The 15,508-nt window shown below is 43.5% G+C and overlaps 1 protein-coding gene across 1 annotated transcript in view; it reads right to left on the reverse strand.

Moving 5' to 3' along the window:
- The window catches only part of LOC124777968 (translation initiation factor IF-2-like), a 32,773-nt gene extending 19,636 nt beyond the window's left edge, over positions 1 to 13,137 (reverse strand). The window contains exons 1-2 of the mRNA XM_047253530.1: positions 12,971 to 13,137; positions 5,562 to 5,873 (exon numbers count right to left, since the gene is read on the reverse strand). Coding sequence (XP_047109486.1) covers positions 5,562 to 5,873; positions 12,971 to 13,137 — 479 coding nt within the window. The remainder of the gene's footprint in view (positions 1 to 5,561; positions 5,874 to 12,970) is intronic.
- Positions 13,138 to 15,508: the final 2,371 nt, after the last annotated feature.

Below are 15,508 nucleotides of genomic sequence, written 5' to 3' on the forward strand. Positions count from 1 at the left end.
ATAAAAAATTAGCGATCAGTAAAATAAAAAAGTTTTATTGTTTTCCTATTATAGGAAGCGTGAATATTATCAAACTTCATAGTTTTACTTGTAAGTAGGCTGTTTATGTTTTCTTATTGGCAACGTTACGTAGCGCTCTGTATGAAAAATCACTGGCTGTGCTGTGTGCAGTCTGTGGCTAGTTTGCATTGTTGTTAAGGTAAATACATTGTTTGTTCTCTATTAAAATCTTTCATTTGCTAACTATGCCTATCAGTAGTTAGTGCCTTCCGTAGTTTGAATCTTTTATTTAGCTGGCAGTAGTGGCGCTCGCTGTATTGCAGTAGTTCGAGTAACCAAGATTTTTGTGAGGTAAGCGATTTGTGAAACGCATAGGTTAATGTTAGTGAGGGCCATTTTTTTGTAGGGATTTTTGAAAGTCAGATTGCGTGGCGCTAAAAACATTGTGTGTCAGTTTAAGCACAGTCACGTGTATAATTGTTCAAAAGGGGACGTTTCATACTTCATGAGCGCCTATTTTTCTTTCATTTCATAATCATATGCTGCAATAAATATGAATTTACCTCCCAAAAAAGCTTAAAACCTATTGTTCCATAAGCTTAACAAAATCATAGCTTCTAGGTTCTTCATTTCTAAAGACCCACGCGACTTTGCGACACAGAATACTCCAAGTTAATTATCGACATTGAAAATTCTTCCACATTAAATTAATACACACATTTTTAGTTGGTTGGTTGTTTTGGGGAAGGAGACCAGACAGCGAGGTCATCGGTATCATCGGATTAGGGAAAGACGGGGAAGGAACTCGGCCGTGCCCTTTGAAAGGAACCATCCCGGCATTTGCCTGGGGCGATTTAGGGAAATCACAGAAAAAGTGTTTAACCACTGCGCCACCTCGCTCGGTATCACACATTTTTAGTAATTATACACTGATTCTTAAAAAAAGTATATTTTGATTAGGCAATGAACACTCAGTTTTTTAGGAAGGACTCATACCATGCAGAGATCCGTTGGAATCATCTTCAAGAAATGTAATACGCTCAAGAAAAAAAGTTACTTAAAAAACAAAAATTGAGCCGATTCTTGAGTATTTGTCATCAGTGTGGGACCCTTACAAGGCTGAATCAGTGGATGGTAGATAGACAAATAGAAAGACAGAGAGAGAGAGAGACATGGATAGAGAGATAGAGAGACAGATAAAATGAAGGCGTCGCAGTCATGACGGAATCGCTTACTCGACGCCAGAGCGGTGCAGACATGATCAGACGACGGGCCGTGCATCATCCAGAGGTTTGCCGCTGAAATTCTGAAAGCGTATTTCCTCCAACGAACAAGTCATGAAATGACGAGTACGACAACATATAATATACTGCTATGCGTCCCGAACATGTTTCTATACCAAAATATCGGTATGTGTCCAACAGAGGCATTTCAAAAAGAAGAACAACGCACACCTCGGTCAACATCGCAACAAGTACAGAAACAACAGTGGACGTCACTTTGTTGCCCTCTGTCCTCCCCCTCCCCCCCCTCCCCGTCCACCAAGTCTATTTCCTTACGAAAAGCGAGTGCATCAAGGTTATATTAAACATAGTCTGTCAGAGACACCAAAGGACATGGAACAGCAGTTGAACGGAATGGACAATGTCTTGAAAGGAGGATATAAGATCAACACCAACAAAAGCGAAACGAGGATAATGGAATGTAGTCGAATTAAATCAGGTGATGCTGAGGGAATTAGATTAGGAAATGAGACACTTAAAGTAGTAAAGGAGTTTTGCTATTTGGGGAGCAAAATAACTGATGATGGTCGAAGTAGAGAGGATATAAAATGTAAACTGGCTATGGCAAGGAAAGCGTTTCTGAAAAAGAGAAATTTGTTAACATCGAGTATAGATTTCAGTGTCAGGACGTCGTTTCTGAAAGTATTTGTATGGAGTGTAGGCGTGTATGGAAGCGAAACACGGACGATAAGCAGTTTAGACAAGAAGAGAATAGAAGCTTTTGAAAGTTGGTACCACAGAAGGATGCTGACGATTAGATGGAAAAAGAAATTAGTGGCGCAATCTGGCTGGCTACAAGAAGACCTCTGTTGGTTGGACACATTCCCAGACATCAAGGAATCGCCAATTTATTTCTGGGGGAAGTGGGGGGAGGTAAAAATCAAATAGCGAATATTAGATTACTTCAGTAACTTTTCTTATGCATACAGTAAAATTGCTTGACGTTCCGTCGTACTGACAATCGCCGGCACGAAGACAAGTAATGCAAGGGCAGCACAGTACTAGATCGGTACTAGGAGAGCACTCCGACAGCAGTCCTTAGTGATCCATATCTACTGCTCGTGTGGACATAGTATATAGAGAAAGACACTGACTAACTGCTTGTCGCCCATAGCTTCCGTCACTTTCTTGTAATACAAAGTCAAGTACTGTCTATCTTCTTTATTATAATAAAAACTATGACTGTGATTTGCTCGAATTGTTGTATAGCATTCCGAGAACGCAGCATCCCGTAGTCATCCTATACGAGACGAGTGGGCAGGACCCCATACCTGATGACGAGCAAAACACGCTCGAAACGTTTAGGCACGTGTTACAGTGAGACGTAAATAAGTAATGTGACTGGCAAGAGAAGAAACCCAGTAATGTCCCTAAAACATTTGTTCTTACTGAAGTACGTTGCGTGAGAGTATTTTCTCGCAGGTAGCCCAGGAAGCGCTCGGCACGGCCTGGCCGCGCCGCGCCGTGCCGTCCTGTCCTCTGCTATCCTACCGCGGCCTAACCCCGCCAGGCTATCGCGATGGCCGCAGAAACCGAGAGTGCCGGCCACACCCGCGGCGCAGCTCGTGACTGGCCCCGGCGCGGGTCGGGGGTCAAGCCGCGGAGAACGTGTTCCACGGCGCACACGTAACCCTGTCCTTGCGGGACCGCCGCGCCGCGCCGGCAAAATACTGCTCGAAAATTGCCCGCTCCGCGCTGTGCAGCCTCGCGCACGCTCCCACCTATAACTGCGCGTTTTCCGATTACCCCACTTCTGCGCTGATTGGTGACCCCAGATCGAACGCCGCCGATCGCCTCGCACGCATGCGAGAGGCCCGGTAACAAGAGCACAGGGAAAGAGGTGGGGCGCTTGCTCTGCAGAACTACAGCGGCAAGAGTAGTAGCCGACGCTACAGTGTAACTGTACAGTGCTGGTGCGTACTTCAGTTAAAATTTCCGAGCTGAGCGGCTGTGGTCGAAGTACTAAACGGCTCACTAAAGTTTCATACCGTCTACGTGAGACGTCTCCCACTTCTCCATACATAATTCGCATTCCTCTGCACAGTGCACGGTGAACTGTACATTGCACCAATACTCTCGATTTTATTTTCTGCTCCGTTCGTGTATCGAGCGAGGCAGAAATGGCTGTGTGCTTCTGTAGGTGCTCTAATCTCTCTCGCCCCATCTCCTGACCCCTTCGCCAGCTATACGACGGTGGCAGCTTAGTGGTCCCACATTCATCTACGAACAAAGGTTTTCTAAATTTACACAACCGTATTTCGCAGCAGTTAACTGGTTTTTCTTTCAACAATTCCCATTTAAGTTCCCCGAGCGTTTGCGTCTCACTTTTACATGAGCTGAACTATGTTAGGATTACGTCTCTGAATTCAGTCAATGTCTCTAGCCACACTAGTATCCCGTAAGCGATTTCTTTACATATGCACTGCGTTCTCCCAAAATCCTTTCAACAACTGTCTCTTCCATTCGCCTTCTGTGATGTGGATGTTACGTGATCGTCTCTTTTTATGATCGTGATATGATGTCTCCCAGAGATGGCGATAAAACGGCAGTGAATAGATTCATATTTTTATCACAGCCTCTCGTCCCGGAAGCGATCAGTGTATAAAGATATGTGCTAGAAATTCTGTATCTTAAAAGGATTTATTGGGTCGTTCTCTTGTCTGTTTTTCTGTTCGGTACAAATTTTGCAGTTGTTTTTAAACTAACTTCCTGATCAGCTACGGACTTGAAACTGTCAACATAGCTAACAACTCGATGACAATGCAGTATTAACTCTCTTTCGTGTCTGATGTGCCGCGGGTGATTTTTTGTCTGTCTGTTCATTTCAAAGCAACATCCCAATGAGACAGAGACTCGAAAGATTCATCGTAGCTCAGAACTGGATGACAATGCAATATTAAAACGCTTTCTTGTCTGGTGTATGGTACTATGTACTATGTTTTTCTGTCTGTTCGACGTAAATTTTGCATTTCAATTTAAAGTTACTTCCCAGTGAGCTACAGACTTGAAACGTTTAACATAGTTCAGAACTGGATGACAATGCAGAAGTAACTGGCTTTGTTCTGTCGTGAGTTCAGAACTGCATGACAATGGAGAATTAACTGGCTTTGTTCTGCCATGTGCGCCAGAGGGTACATTGTGTACCATTGCCATTTCCCCCTTTTCCTGTTCCAGTCACGAATGTCTCGCGATGAGCACGATTACTGGTGAGCCTCTGTGTGAACCCGATGATCTCTAACTTTTACCTTCACGGCCTTTTCGCGACACATACGCAGTATGAAGCAATAGTCTATATTGTCTGCGTCAGGTGAACAGAAACTGAAATAATCCTGAAATTTATAAATGCCTCTGCTGTAATCTGACAAAAATCTTAAAATTAACTGAGAAGTTTCAAACACACATGACTAAAATGCAGAAAATAATTATATCAATAAAATTTATTTAAATAACACGTTTTTAAAAAGGACTAAAATGTACAAAATAATTTCTCCTAGCCCCATACAGATTGCAAATCCTATACAGACAGTTCTGACGGTCTGTGCTTGTGAATTCTTAAGAGCTATGACAATAGCTGTAAAATTTAAAACGAAATATGTGAGGTTCCTGCAGTAGATAATAATTACGAGTTTAGAGAGCAGCTGTCGTTGAGAAAAATCACACAGTACTTCGTACCATTTGCAACCGAGTAGAATGAACTGTTAGTGACAAGTGAATTACTCATGTATCATACGTTAATTGCACGTACACAACTTTCGTTTTCAATTTTAAAAGCACAATTTTTCAAGACAATGTGTACTGGATTAAGAATGTGTAAGGGGCTAGGCGAAATTATTTCATAATTTATAGTCCGTTTCAAAAGCGTCTTAAATTAAAAAGTTTCTTAATTAAATAATTTTTCAGCTGTTTTGGGTTATTGAGCACTTTGTCTCATTAAGTGCACAGGAAAGAGTATTTCCGAACACGAATCTCTGTAGCCACTGTCAGAGTGTCGTGGAGTTGTGTGAAAAAGTAAATAGCGAGCAGAAAAACGTCTCATGTCCTTATGAAAAATGGTATTCGACTGCTCCAGTTCCTTAGCGGGGCACTCCGTCTCGCAGAGGATACGATCCCAGTGATCGTCCTCCCACTGAAACTTCTATTGTGAGGTTAATCTTGGTATCGTTTACCGATATATTTGCACACCAGACGCTGAGATCAAGCCGTACGTCGAGAATTATTGTCGCCTCATCAGCGACGGGATAAACAGGAGAGCCACACCCCCTTACGTCCCCCACTCACGCTAGGCAGCGCTGCAGTCGCCACACGAGGGGCCGGGTCGGGTCGGAGTGAGCCGGAGCCCGGAAAGCAGCGAGCGTGACCGGGTCGGTGCGGAGTGGTTTGGGAAAAAGCCAGAACGGGTTTGCCGGCGGAGCAGACGGCGGGCGGCGCGGCGCGGCCGCCGGGGCGACAGATGGCCCGGCGGATCTCCTTGTGCCGCGCCGCGCCGCCCCACACCACCCTGTCAAGGACGGGTCGCGCCCGCTCCTGCCCGTTTCTGAACGCTCCCGAGTCGTCCATAGCTCCGGATTAGTAGTTACTGATGTTTCACAACTGTGGACAGCCCATAACAATCATTTCAGAGCAGGCGCAGGGTGGGATTTCGTAGAAATTCATTAGGGGACCGATTTTAGTCTGAAATCACTCCACTGAAAAGGCGATAACTGTTTAGTCCCATATAATGTACATTACGGGGAACTTTCATTCAATTGTAGTTCATCTTGGGCCACTGGAGACAACTGCAACTAGCACTCCCGCTGTACAAACTCAATTATCTGCACAAGTGTGGTGTGGTGGGCACGTTTCTATTTCATGCCATTTCGGCGACTTGCGTGTCCCTAACCTAACCTAGTTATTCAACGGGCGTAACGCGATCCACAGCTTAAGGTGGAATCCAAAACACGTGTTGTTTCTGGTGATTCAACACGTCGTTGAGAGGTGAAGCTAGGTTAAAACGAAGACTGAAAAATCCATGGTCCGAGCGAGATTCGATCGTAAGACCTCTCCGTTTCTATGGACGCTCTTGACACGTTTTTTCTAACCATCTACTTCGTCGTCACTTTTTGCCATTTACGTCTTTATCACTTTTTTATCTATCTACTCATTCGTCATTCTTTGTCATTTACGTCTATCCGGATGTCAGATAACATCTCTTGAAGTTTATCTTTGAAAACTTCACTCAGGGTTCTTTATTCCACAATGTGGCCACGTCCTTGACCACCTAGCCCACCAAGACCGACTCCTGTATGAATAATTCCCCTACAGTTTGAGGAGTAATTTTACAAGTATCGAAATATGACACCAAATTTAGTCGATTCATTTGACTGCATTTACTTCGGAGGTTAAATTATTTACACGCCAAGGGACCGTAGACCTTAGTATTTGACACAAATTTGAACTTGATACCTCCATCCGTTCCTGACAAAAAGAGGTGTCTTAAGAGACCGAAACAAACGTAAAAATTAAAAAAAAAATTCGATACTATAACAAAGTAACAATTTTCGGATAACTTGTACTGAGAAAAACCACGTTTCTTGTTAGGTTTATTGAGTCTAGGTCAACGAGAAGTACTCTATAGGTCAGGGATGTCCAAAGCAAATATCAGTGTGGCTCAAGAACTCAGCATCCACCACAAGATCGGTAAAAAAAAGGAGAAAAAGGAAAAAATCTACCAAATTCTTCTCTTCGCTCATTGGTCCATATCATTCCGTTCTGTCTCCTTATCTCTCCCTCCCTCTTTTCTTTTCCTGTGCGGTTATTGCTAGTGTTAGGTACATCAGTGCGACCCAAAAACACTCGTCCTCTTCCAATAAGGCGAAAGTACGCTAAAGGTTAGACATCACAGCAATAGGCTCTGATGAATGAGTTTAGGAGTATCAAAACATGCAACATAAATGTCCGTGTCTTCTGACTGCACTGGTTTAGAAGCTTAAGTAATTCACACCGCCGACAGTCTGTAGGTTTTAGTATGTTACAAATTTCAAGTTGATACCTGTACGAGTTCCTGAGAAAAAGCGGTTTAGACAGATGGACGGAAAAAAGTGATTCTGAAACGCTTCAGTTTTTACCGACAGAGGTATGTAAACTTAAAAAGAAATGCAGATCATTCTCGTCATCAATCTGAATCGTCGGGCAGACGAACGTAGTTACAGGCTTCTATTGACGATATCAGTACGTTGTGCAAGTAAGGAACACGTTTCCTGCGCGTGTGTTGCGGCCTTTTTAGAAATAGAAACTATCCTCTGAACCTCTGTAGGAAGCAACCCGGACATCGCAAACAGCGGTCTCGTCAGTTCGGTCCTGTCGCTTGTTGGATCCTGAAGACTGCAGCGACGCTTAGGTCGATGCCGTCTTCCTTGACTTCTGGAAGGCGTTCCAGGCGTCCCACACTGTCTTAACTAAATACGAGATAACGGAATATCAGTGCAGCTTCGTCCACGAATTGAGGACTTCCTAGCAGATAGACCATCTGATCAAGTATCCGGACACATATATTGATGCGAAATTCACAACTAAATGTCCTGAAGCGGACGCACTAGTACAAAGGATGAGGGAGTAGTGTGTTGTCGGCATGGAAGCTGTGACAGCAGTGTGGGTCTGTCAGGAGAGGTGAGTCACTGTGAAGGCGGACTAGTACTGGATGTCATCTGAGGTATATATAAATCTGGGACATTTCAATCCTTCCAAATCATCTCAAGTTGAATGTCATTATGTGCCCGTGAAGTGCTATCGCAAAGGAACAACTACGTGGACCTAACGTACAGACGGACAAAAACGGTTGATCATTGCATGAGGTAGTTGTACGAAACCGCATAAAATCAGCGGAATGAACCTCCAGGTAACAAAAAGACTGTGCGGAGGGAGTCGGGGACAGTGGGGTGCAGTGGCTGAGCCGGCCCTCACGTGTATTGATTGAGTCTTGCGCAATCGCCTTGGCCGCTTATTACGTAGGATCAATGAAGCTAACAGAACATCAGAGAAGAGCAGCGTGTTTCCTGACGAGGGATGAGCTGGCAAGCTTGAGAGCGATACAGCGGTGCTCGTCCGACTCCAGCGGCAGACACCACACGAGAGGCAATGTGCATCACGCAGGAGTTCACTACAAAAATTCTAAAAGCCTAGCGACGTATTACCTTTCCAGAAGCGACCGTGAAGGAAAAGGAGGAAAGTATGCGAGCTTTTACAGGCATTCTGTCTGTGCTGCATTCGCAAGTAGAATACATAACTTGGGGAGGGGTGACTGACACTGGTACACGAAGTATTCTCCACCATATAATTACGGACGGTAAATGATAATAGAACGTGACGCGTTAGAACATGGCCGTAAAACTCAAAACGTTGAGGCATAGTGGCGAGCGATGCGCTCTGTCCACTACCAAGATTGGGACAACCTTTTCGTCTGCAACAATTAGCAGGCGAGGGATATCCCGACGTGTACGTTGGGTCTTGGGATAGGTCCTAGACTAACCAGGCTATAGATTCTATGCCATCCGATGCTTCAAGGGATTTTCACTCACAAAACATTGCGAAACTTAGAAAGTAATTACTAATAACGAAAGATTACCATCACTAAATAAGGACTCGTAATTAGCAAAGTAAAGGACAGAAACTGCGAGAGTACTCGTTGCAGAGTCAAATCCCAATCGCTTTTTAACCCGGGAGATAACTGTCTGAAAATTCAGTTGTTAAGCACTTTTTGAGACCTGCTCCAGACTCAGTAACTCGGGAAGTCGAACGTCGATGTACCCGAAAGTGCACTGAAGTGCGCAGGTGTGGCGGTCTGCGCGGCTGGGGGTGAAGGTGATAGTTTTTCGATCAACAGAAAACTCTGATGTCGAGAATTTTATAAATCAGAATGTGTCCCAGCAACTTCCGGTTCAACAAGAGCTCTACTGTGCGTCCGCAATCTCGGTCAGAGAGATGTGCGTCGCCGATGAGTTTAGAACTTTTTCGAAGTGGTTTTCTAACAACGATTGGTGAAAGTTGTACTTACCTAATCATACATTTATGTCTTACTCAATAATATAATGATCAAAAATGATTCTAAAGAAATTATGGAATGTAAGGTGAACATTATTACACGGGTTTTGTGGAAATACGAAAAACGTGAATTTCTTCCACGAGTGTACCCTATTTGAATCTTTTGGAGAGGATATGTTGCAGGTATCGTTATACTTGTGTTAGACGAGGGTAGTTGGAAAATAATAGTTATTATGGAGCAAATTTTTAGTTCTGTTTCGTGCTGTATGTCAGTTTCGATGATTTTTTTATATTATCTTATTAATTACTTTCCTGAGGTAGAGTCCACACTACTGCTATGAATGTAAACAAAATGTAATGGACGTTCATAGCTAAGTAAGACAAAATAAGTGTAGCACTTCTTTAACTACACTACAATTTGAAAGAATTCGGTGGAAGATATGCTTAATTTAAAACTAATACCGAAATACAGCCGCCTAAATCTCACAATTTCACATTCCTTCTTTCTATATTATACATATTTCGCATTTATTAGACCTTCGAAGATCTCAAGTCTCTGTCGTTGTTGAAATGCGGCAAACTATAGTCAGACCACGTGTATTACACTAGAAACGTTGTACGTTTGTCGCAAGATGAGCATGACCTAGTGACACTAATGTAGAAGTCGGCAAACTTTGACAGTGTTGGCGATCGCTATGGAAGTACATCCATTGCTGGAACTTCTTCCAGCAGATTTTTCTGGACTGGTTTCTGGTATTCCTTCGGAGAGGGACAGACCAAAGAATTCTACGACGTACAGCGGCACAGCACTGAAGCGTGCAAGGACACCACGAAAACAATGCTCCGCCAGAGCTCGTGAACTTTACCGACAGCTATAAAACTCGGCCTTCGGGGAAAACGCCCCGCCAGTATCTACAGATCAGGCGATCGTGCGCTACATGGGACGGACCGACTTGGGCTCAGAAATATCCCAGAATTTCGAGATACGTGCGCCCGTGTCCGTGCAGGCAACACGTGTAGAACGCTTCAGCGAGGTTTCACGTGAACCACGAAGAAAGAAGGCCGAATTATTTGTTTTAGTGGCTTTTTATCTGACAGCCCGAGGAAAAGCTCATCCAAGCATAGCGTTACGGTTTCAAGACTTAATAGTACGTCTGTAAGCAACAAACCACCCATGAAAAGAGCGCTTAATCAGTGGAACACGGAACAGTTAACTTGGAACGAAGATTTTGTCAAGGAGAGTAAGGAAGCGTTCGATTCGTGGCCACGGGAAGTTCCTTTATAAAGTACTTTCCGCTGTTGTTTTTCTTTCTGTTGATCGATGAATTGTCAATAAGAGTTGGGCTTAACTGGTAGTTGACATACTTTTGTGCCATAATGTCTCCTGGCCTTCGTCTCAAACCACAAACTGAAATTTTGCGTTATAATGGTTTTCATATCTTCTAAACACAGTCAGAGGGAAATGTTCAGTAATATTAGTGCTCTCGGGCATTATCAGACAGTAAAATATTTCAGAAAGGTATTGAAAAGCGTTATAAAACAAGCAGTTTCTCAAGACATGGTGTATGCTCAAAATCCTAGTGTAACCGAGTGGCTGTCAAAAGTGTAGATGGAGAAATAAAGATGCAAGATTAGAGTAAACGGTGAATTGTCAAGAATTCAAAGCAAAATTAGTAATTTGACAAGCTGACAGTCTTCCTTCCATCCCTCAACCTTGATTAGTCTAGTCCTACAACGAGCGTGAAGGTAGACTTGGCTACGGGAGTCTGAACGGGCCTAGGCTATGGCGCGGACGTAAAGAGCAGAACACAGAAGAGTTCGAGCAAAAGTCGAGAGCACAACTAGAGAAAGCCAAAGATGATGGTCCGGAGGCAGACGAGGAAAAAATATCGAATATGTCAGAGTCATCAGAAGCAATAAGGATAATAGCAAACCACAAATCGATGGAATTGCCTTTGGGAAGTTGAAACATTAGTGTCTGGGAGGTTAGCTGAACCATAAAAATCTGACGGATCAAGAAATATTGTCAAAAATCAGACACACAATAGAGTATGTTCTATAGATAGTAAATTGCTCAGAGGTAAGGGTTCTTCAAAGAAAACCGAGATCGTGAATATTAACGAACTATCACTTCCACACGCCAAAATTTTTAAAATACGAAAAATAAATGGTGAATCTGTAGGTGAAGTGTTGAAAGAGAACGTGAATTGGATGAGACCAACGGAAGACCAAGCCAAATTAGTATCAGAAAATACTTTGCTAAGAGGGAAATATGTGAATATGAAAGAAGGGCCATCGTTGCAAATAGTAACACCAGTAACAGTTTTGAAATATATACTTCATGTTACTCGTGAAAATCGTAAGTATTACCTGCATAGACGTGTGAAATACGAGAATCATTTCTCTTGTTAAGTTTTTAGGTCATTTACCGCACAGAGCTTTTTTCGGTCGATAAATGTCGCCATTAAGTACGAAAGTAGAGGAGTTTCGTCAGCAGTTAGTTATAGGGTAGTTTGTGGCTTTTACTGAGAATCACTTTCAGCAACGAAGCTGTTTGTGAATGGGAAAACTGTATAATTACGTGGTCAGGATCCCACCTTGAACCGTAGCTCACTGTGTACATGGCTGCAAGTATCTGATCTGACGAAGGAAGAAGACAAGGGCGTACAGGTAACTCTAGTTGGGCTGTTCTTAATAATGACAATCAAACCAACTCTCAGGCGTTTGTAAATGACTTCGCATTCGCCACCGACTGTATTATTTGTTAGTCTACAGCATCCAATATTGCAATTCAGACCTAAAGTAATTATCAAGTGGTTGTAGTGCTGAAAAAGAGCTAAAGTCGGAATTGCAAAGTGGACACTGTTAATAAATAGTACACTCGATGGCGAATATGAAGTCATTAAAAATGTTCTACAAGATTGTGATGCCGCAGCAAATGCAGCTGTGTATCACACGTTTGTCTGACCCTCCCTATTTCTTTCTTATTAGCGTTTGATGGTTTTACGTTAGCGGGGTAGTCGGAAATATTTAATTATCACCTCGAAAAAATAAAGTTACGTCAATAATTTTAGTCTATTTAAAGGTACACGTCCGCACCCTTTGTTAGTCACTGAAGTCCCTTCGTCACGCCACCATATCACGACGGTAGAGGAGCCAAAACGAAAGTGTGCAGTCTGTCTCCATATTCCCAATGGGCTGCGGCATTTTAATTTGGTTGCTCTAGATGCATGCTACGGTTCTATAGCGTGGGAATTACGAAGACTACAGATGTGTACTCTCCCCTTCTCATCCCCAAAACAAAGTGATAACTAATACTTAATAACTAAACGATGTTAAGAAGATCTACTAGGAATGTAGAAAAAAATGATTTGAATGTGTTGCGTCCTGTCATCGCAAATTGCGTTTAATATCGACAGTCCTCAAGACAGTGCAAAGTGAGGAGGGATTCGACCTAGGAGACACCGACATCGGCTTCCCACGTCTGTCCAAACAAAGCCGAAGGACTTTTCCCATCTGACTCGGCCGCCGGCGTCCAACAAAGAACTCCCGCACGATTTAGCGACTTCTGGCGCATCCTTCACTGTTGCCGGCGCTATTACAGATGTTGTGATGGATGCATCGGCACTTCCCGAGTAACACTTCTACATTGTCATGTCCTGAATACAGACGGCCGCGCCGAGCACACTGGAGGCGAGCCCGTGTCCGGCATCCCGGCCCGGGCAGCGGCCGCGTCGCCCCCTGATGGATCGCGCTGGAATGCCGCTCTCGCCGGCCCGGGGTCCCGTTCCCTTGTTTTATAGTGGCTCTTGTTGCGTTTACACCGAGACGTGCTCATCTCCGCGAGAACACCGCCTGCTCTCACACTCCAGCGACTCCCTGATCGCGGCACCTGCCGCGCTACCGGCCACGCCGCTACACATCTCCTCGGCAGAAAAACAGTCCGAGAGACCACATCTCCATCCGCAGACGTACTCTGTGGCGTGAATCGTGAAGTTTTCCCCTGGCAGTGAGTAATCGGTGAGATTTCCCAAGTGTCACAGGATGACGTCACATCTTGCGCGATGTTTCGGCTTACAACCATTCAGCCATCTTCAGATGGAGACGGCTGTCAGCCGAAATATCGTAGCGAGATGTCGGTGTCTTCCGGCGCAGTCTCGAAACTCGTGGAACACTGTCGGGTATATTTGTAGGGGGCACTTCTCACTGTACCGGTTATTAAGACTTCTTTCTGTTCGCCTCACCTAAGGAGCGCAGGCTCAATCATTGCTTAAAATCCTCTGTTCGCGCTGTAATAAGTCTAAGCTTGTCTTCACTGCTCGTGCGGAACAGACAAGGGCTGTAGCTTATGCCCAGGTTCCTCAAAAATTACTCTTGAAACTTTGCAAGAGGCCTTCGCGCGATAGTTTGCGTGTGTATTCAAGCCTTTGGCAGTTCAGATTCTTCAACATCTCTGTGACGTTCATATAAGGAGCAAACACCCCTGTGTCCGTTCGTGTCAGCTTTCTTTGTATACGTTCAATATACCTGGTTAGTTGTGTTTGGTGCGTATCACAACACTTGAGCGATATTCTAGGATGGCAGCACGAAAGTTTTGCAAGCGATCTCCTGAGTAAGTTGTTACCATTTTCCCAGAATACAGACTAGGTTTCACAACATCCACTGACCTCAGAAACCAAATTGTGACCAATAAGTGTTTCTCTTATAGAAATCCCCTCAGCTGCCGTTTAACTTTTAACAATTCTCTAACAATCAGAGTGACTATTGGCGAAAACTAAAAAAAAAAAATAAATAAAAAGAAAAGCAGAGATCTAGCAAACAGCACTTAACTAGAAAAATACTGGGAGCAGTTGTTTCTCCACAGGTATTACAACTAGGAACATTTCATCTAATGTCAACAACACACCATCGATACTGCAAAATTGCGATATATTGCTTTACGTTTGTTTCAGATGTTGAAATCTGGACTTCCTGAAGAATGCTCTCTCGCCTGTGTCTAGCCTGAATGTGGATCGAATTCTTTCGCCACTGACTACGTGAATCTTGCCACTACTGATTTCGACAAGTTACATTCACCATTTCATTAATGGTTTTTTCATATTTTTAGTGTCACGTCCTGTTTTCTACAGACGCAGGACATTTCTCACCGATATGATGAGGAACTTAAATTCAATGTTTTTTAAATGGTTCGGTTCGTTTGTTTTTTTTCACAGTAGATCAAGGCTAAAATATTTTAGATGAAAGCAGTCTCCGCTGCAAAAAACAGTTTTGCAACCCAGACTGTTTTCATTCAAAATATTCATAACCGATTGCTGCATCAGACAGCCAAAACGGAGTGGAACCAATAAGGCTAAAATATTCTACCTTGCACTTATTATTCAGATTTATGCACGTATATTTACACTGGAGAGAGCATTTATTTATCAGTGTAAATCGCTGTCCCGTTGCCGGTAGTCGTTACTCTCCGGCGACCTCCAGCAACGACCGTTAAGAAGTTGTCGTATATAGGTCTGTATTTCAGTGAAATATTCTGGATGCGAGACCTATATATTCTACTGATTTAGCGTACGCAGACCTCAGATAGCAATATGAAGCTTCACAGCAGACAGTAACTGCTCAGAATGGCGGCCATCAACTCAAGTTACAGATTCCGTCGCACTCTTCCAAATGCCTCTTGTGAGTTTCCAAACACCACAGAAAGCTTTCAAATGACAGAGCACAGCAATCAGTCGTCCTTTTGTGTTTTAGATTTCCACTAATGCTTAGCCATTATCAATGCATTATTTCGTGGAATCAATGCATGTCCCAGTACGTCAGTCTCCTGTTGTTCGGGCTTCTGCCACAGTTCGTTCAAGACTACTCTTCTCTATTGACGTACTGGGACATGCATTCATTCCATGAAATAGTGCACTGATAATGGCTAGGCATTAGTCGACATATAAAAAATAAAAAGACGACTGATTGCTGTGCTCTGTCATTTGAGAGCCATATCACAGTCGTTGAGTGCACCCACATTCCAAATAGAAGGTAACTTGACCACAGAAAACTTTCTATCCTTAGATCTATCAAGTTGTTTGAAAATGTAGTATTATACTGGATACAGATAGCCTCACGAAGAGAAACAGTACATCTTCATGCGGACGCCACATATCTCGGACAGCATGAATCGTATCTTTCTGATTCACAGGATGTGGTGTTATGTAACAGAA

This window comes from Schistocerca piceifrons, chromosome 2 (assembly GCF_021461385.2).
Source record: "Schistocerca piceifrons isolate TAMUIC-IGC-003096 chromosome 2, iqSchPice1.1, whole genome shotgun sequence".
In the NCBI taxonomy this organism is placed as follows: Eukaryota; Metazoa; Arthropoda; class Insecta; order Orthoptera; family Acrididae; genus Schistocerca; species Schistocerca piceifrons.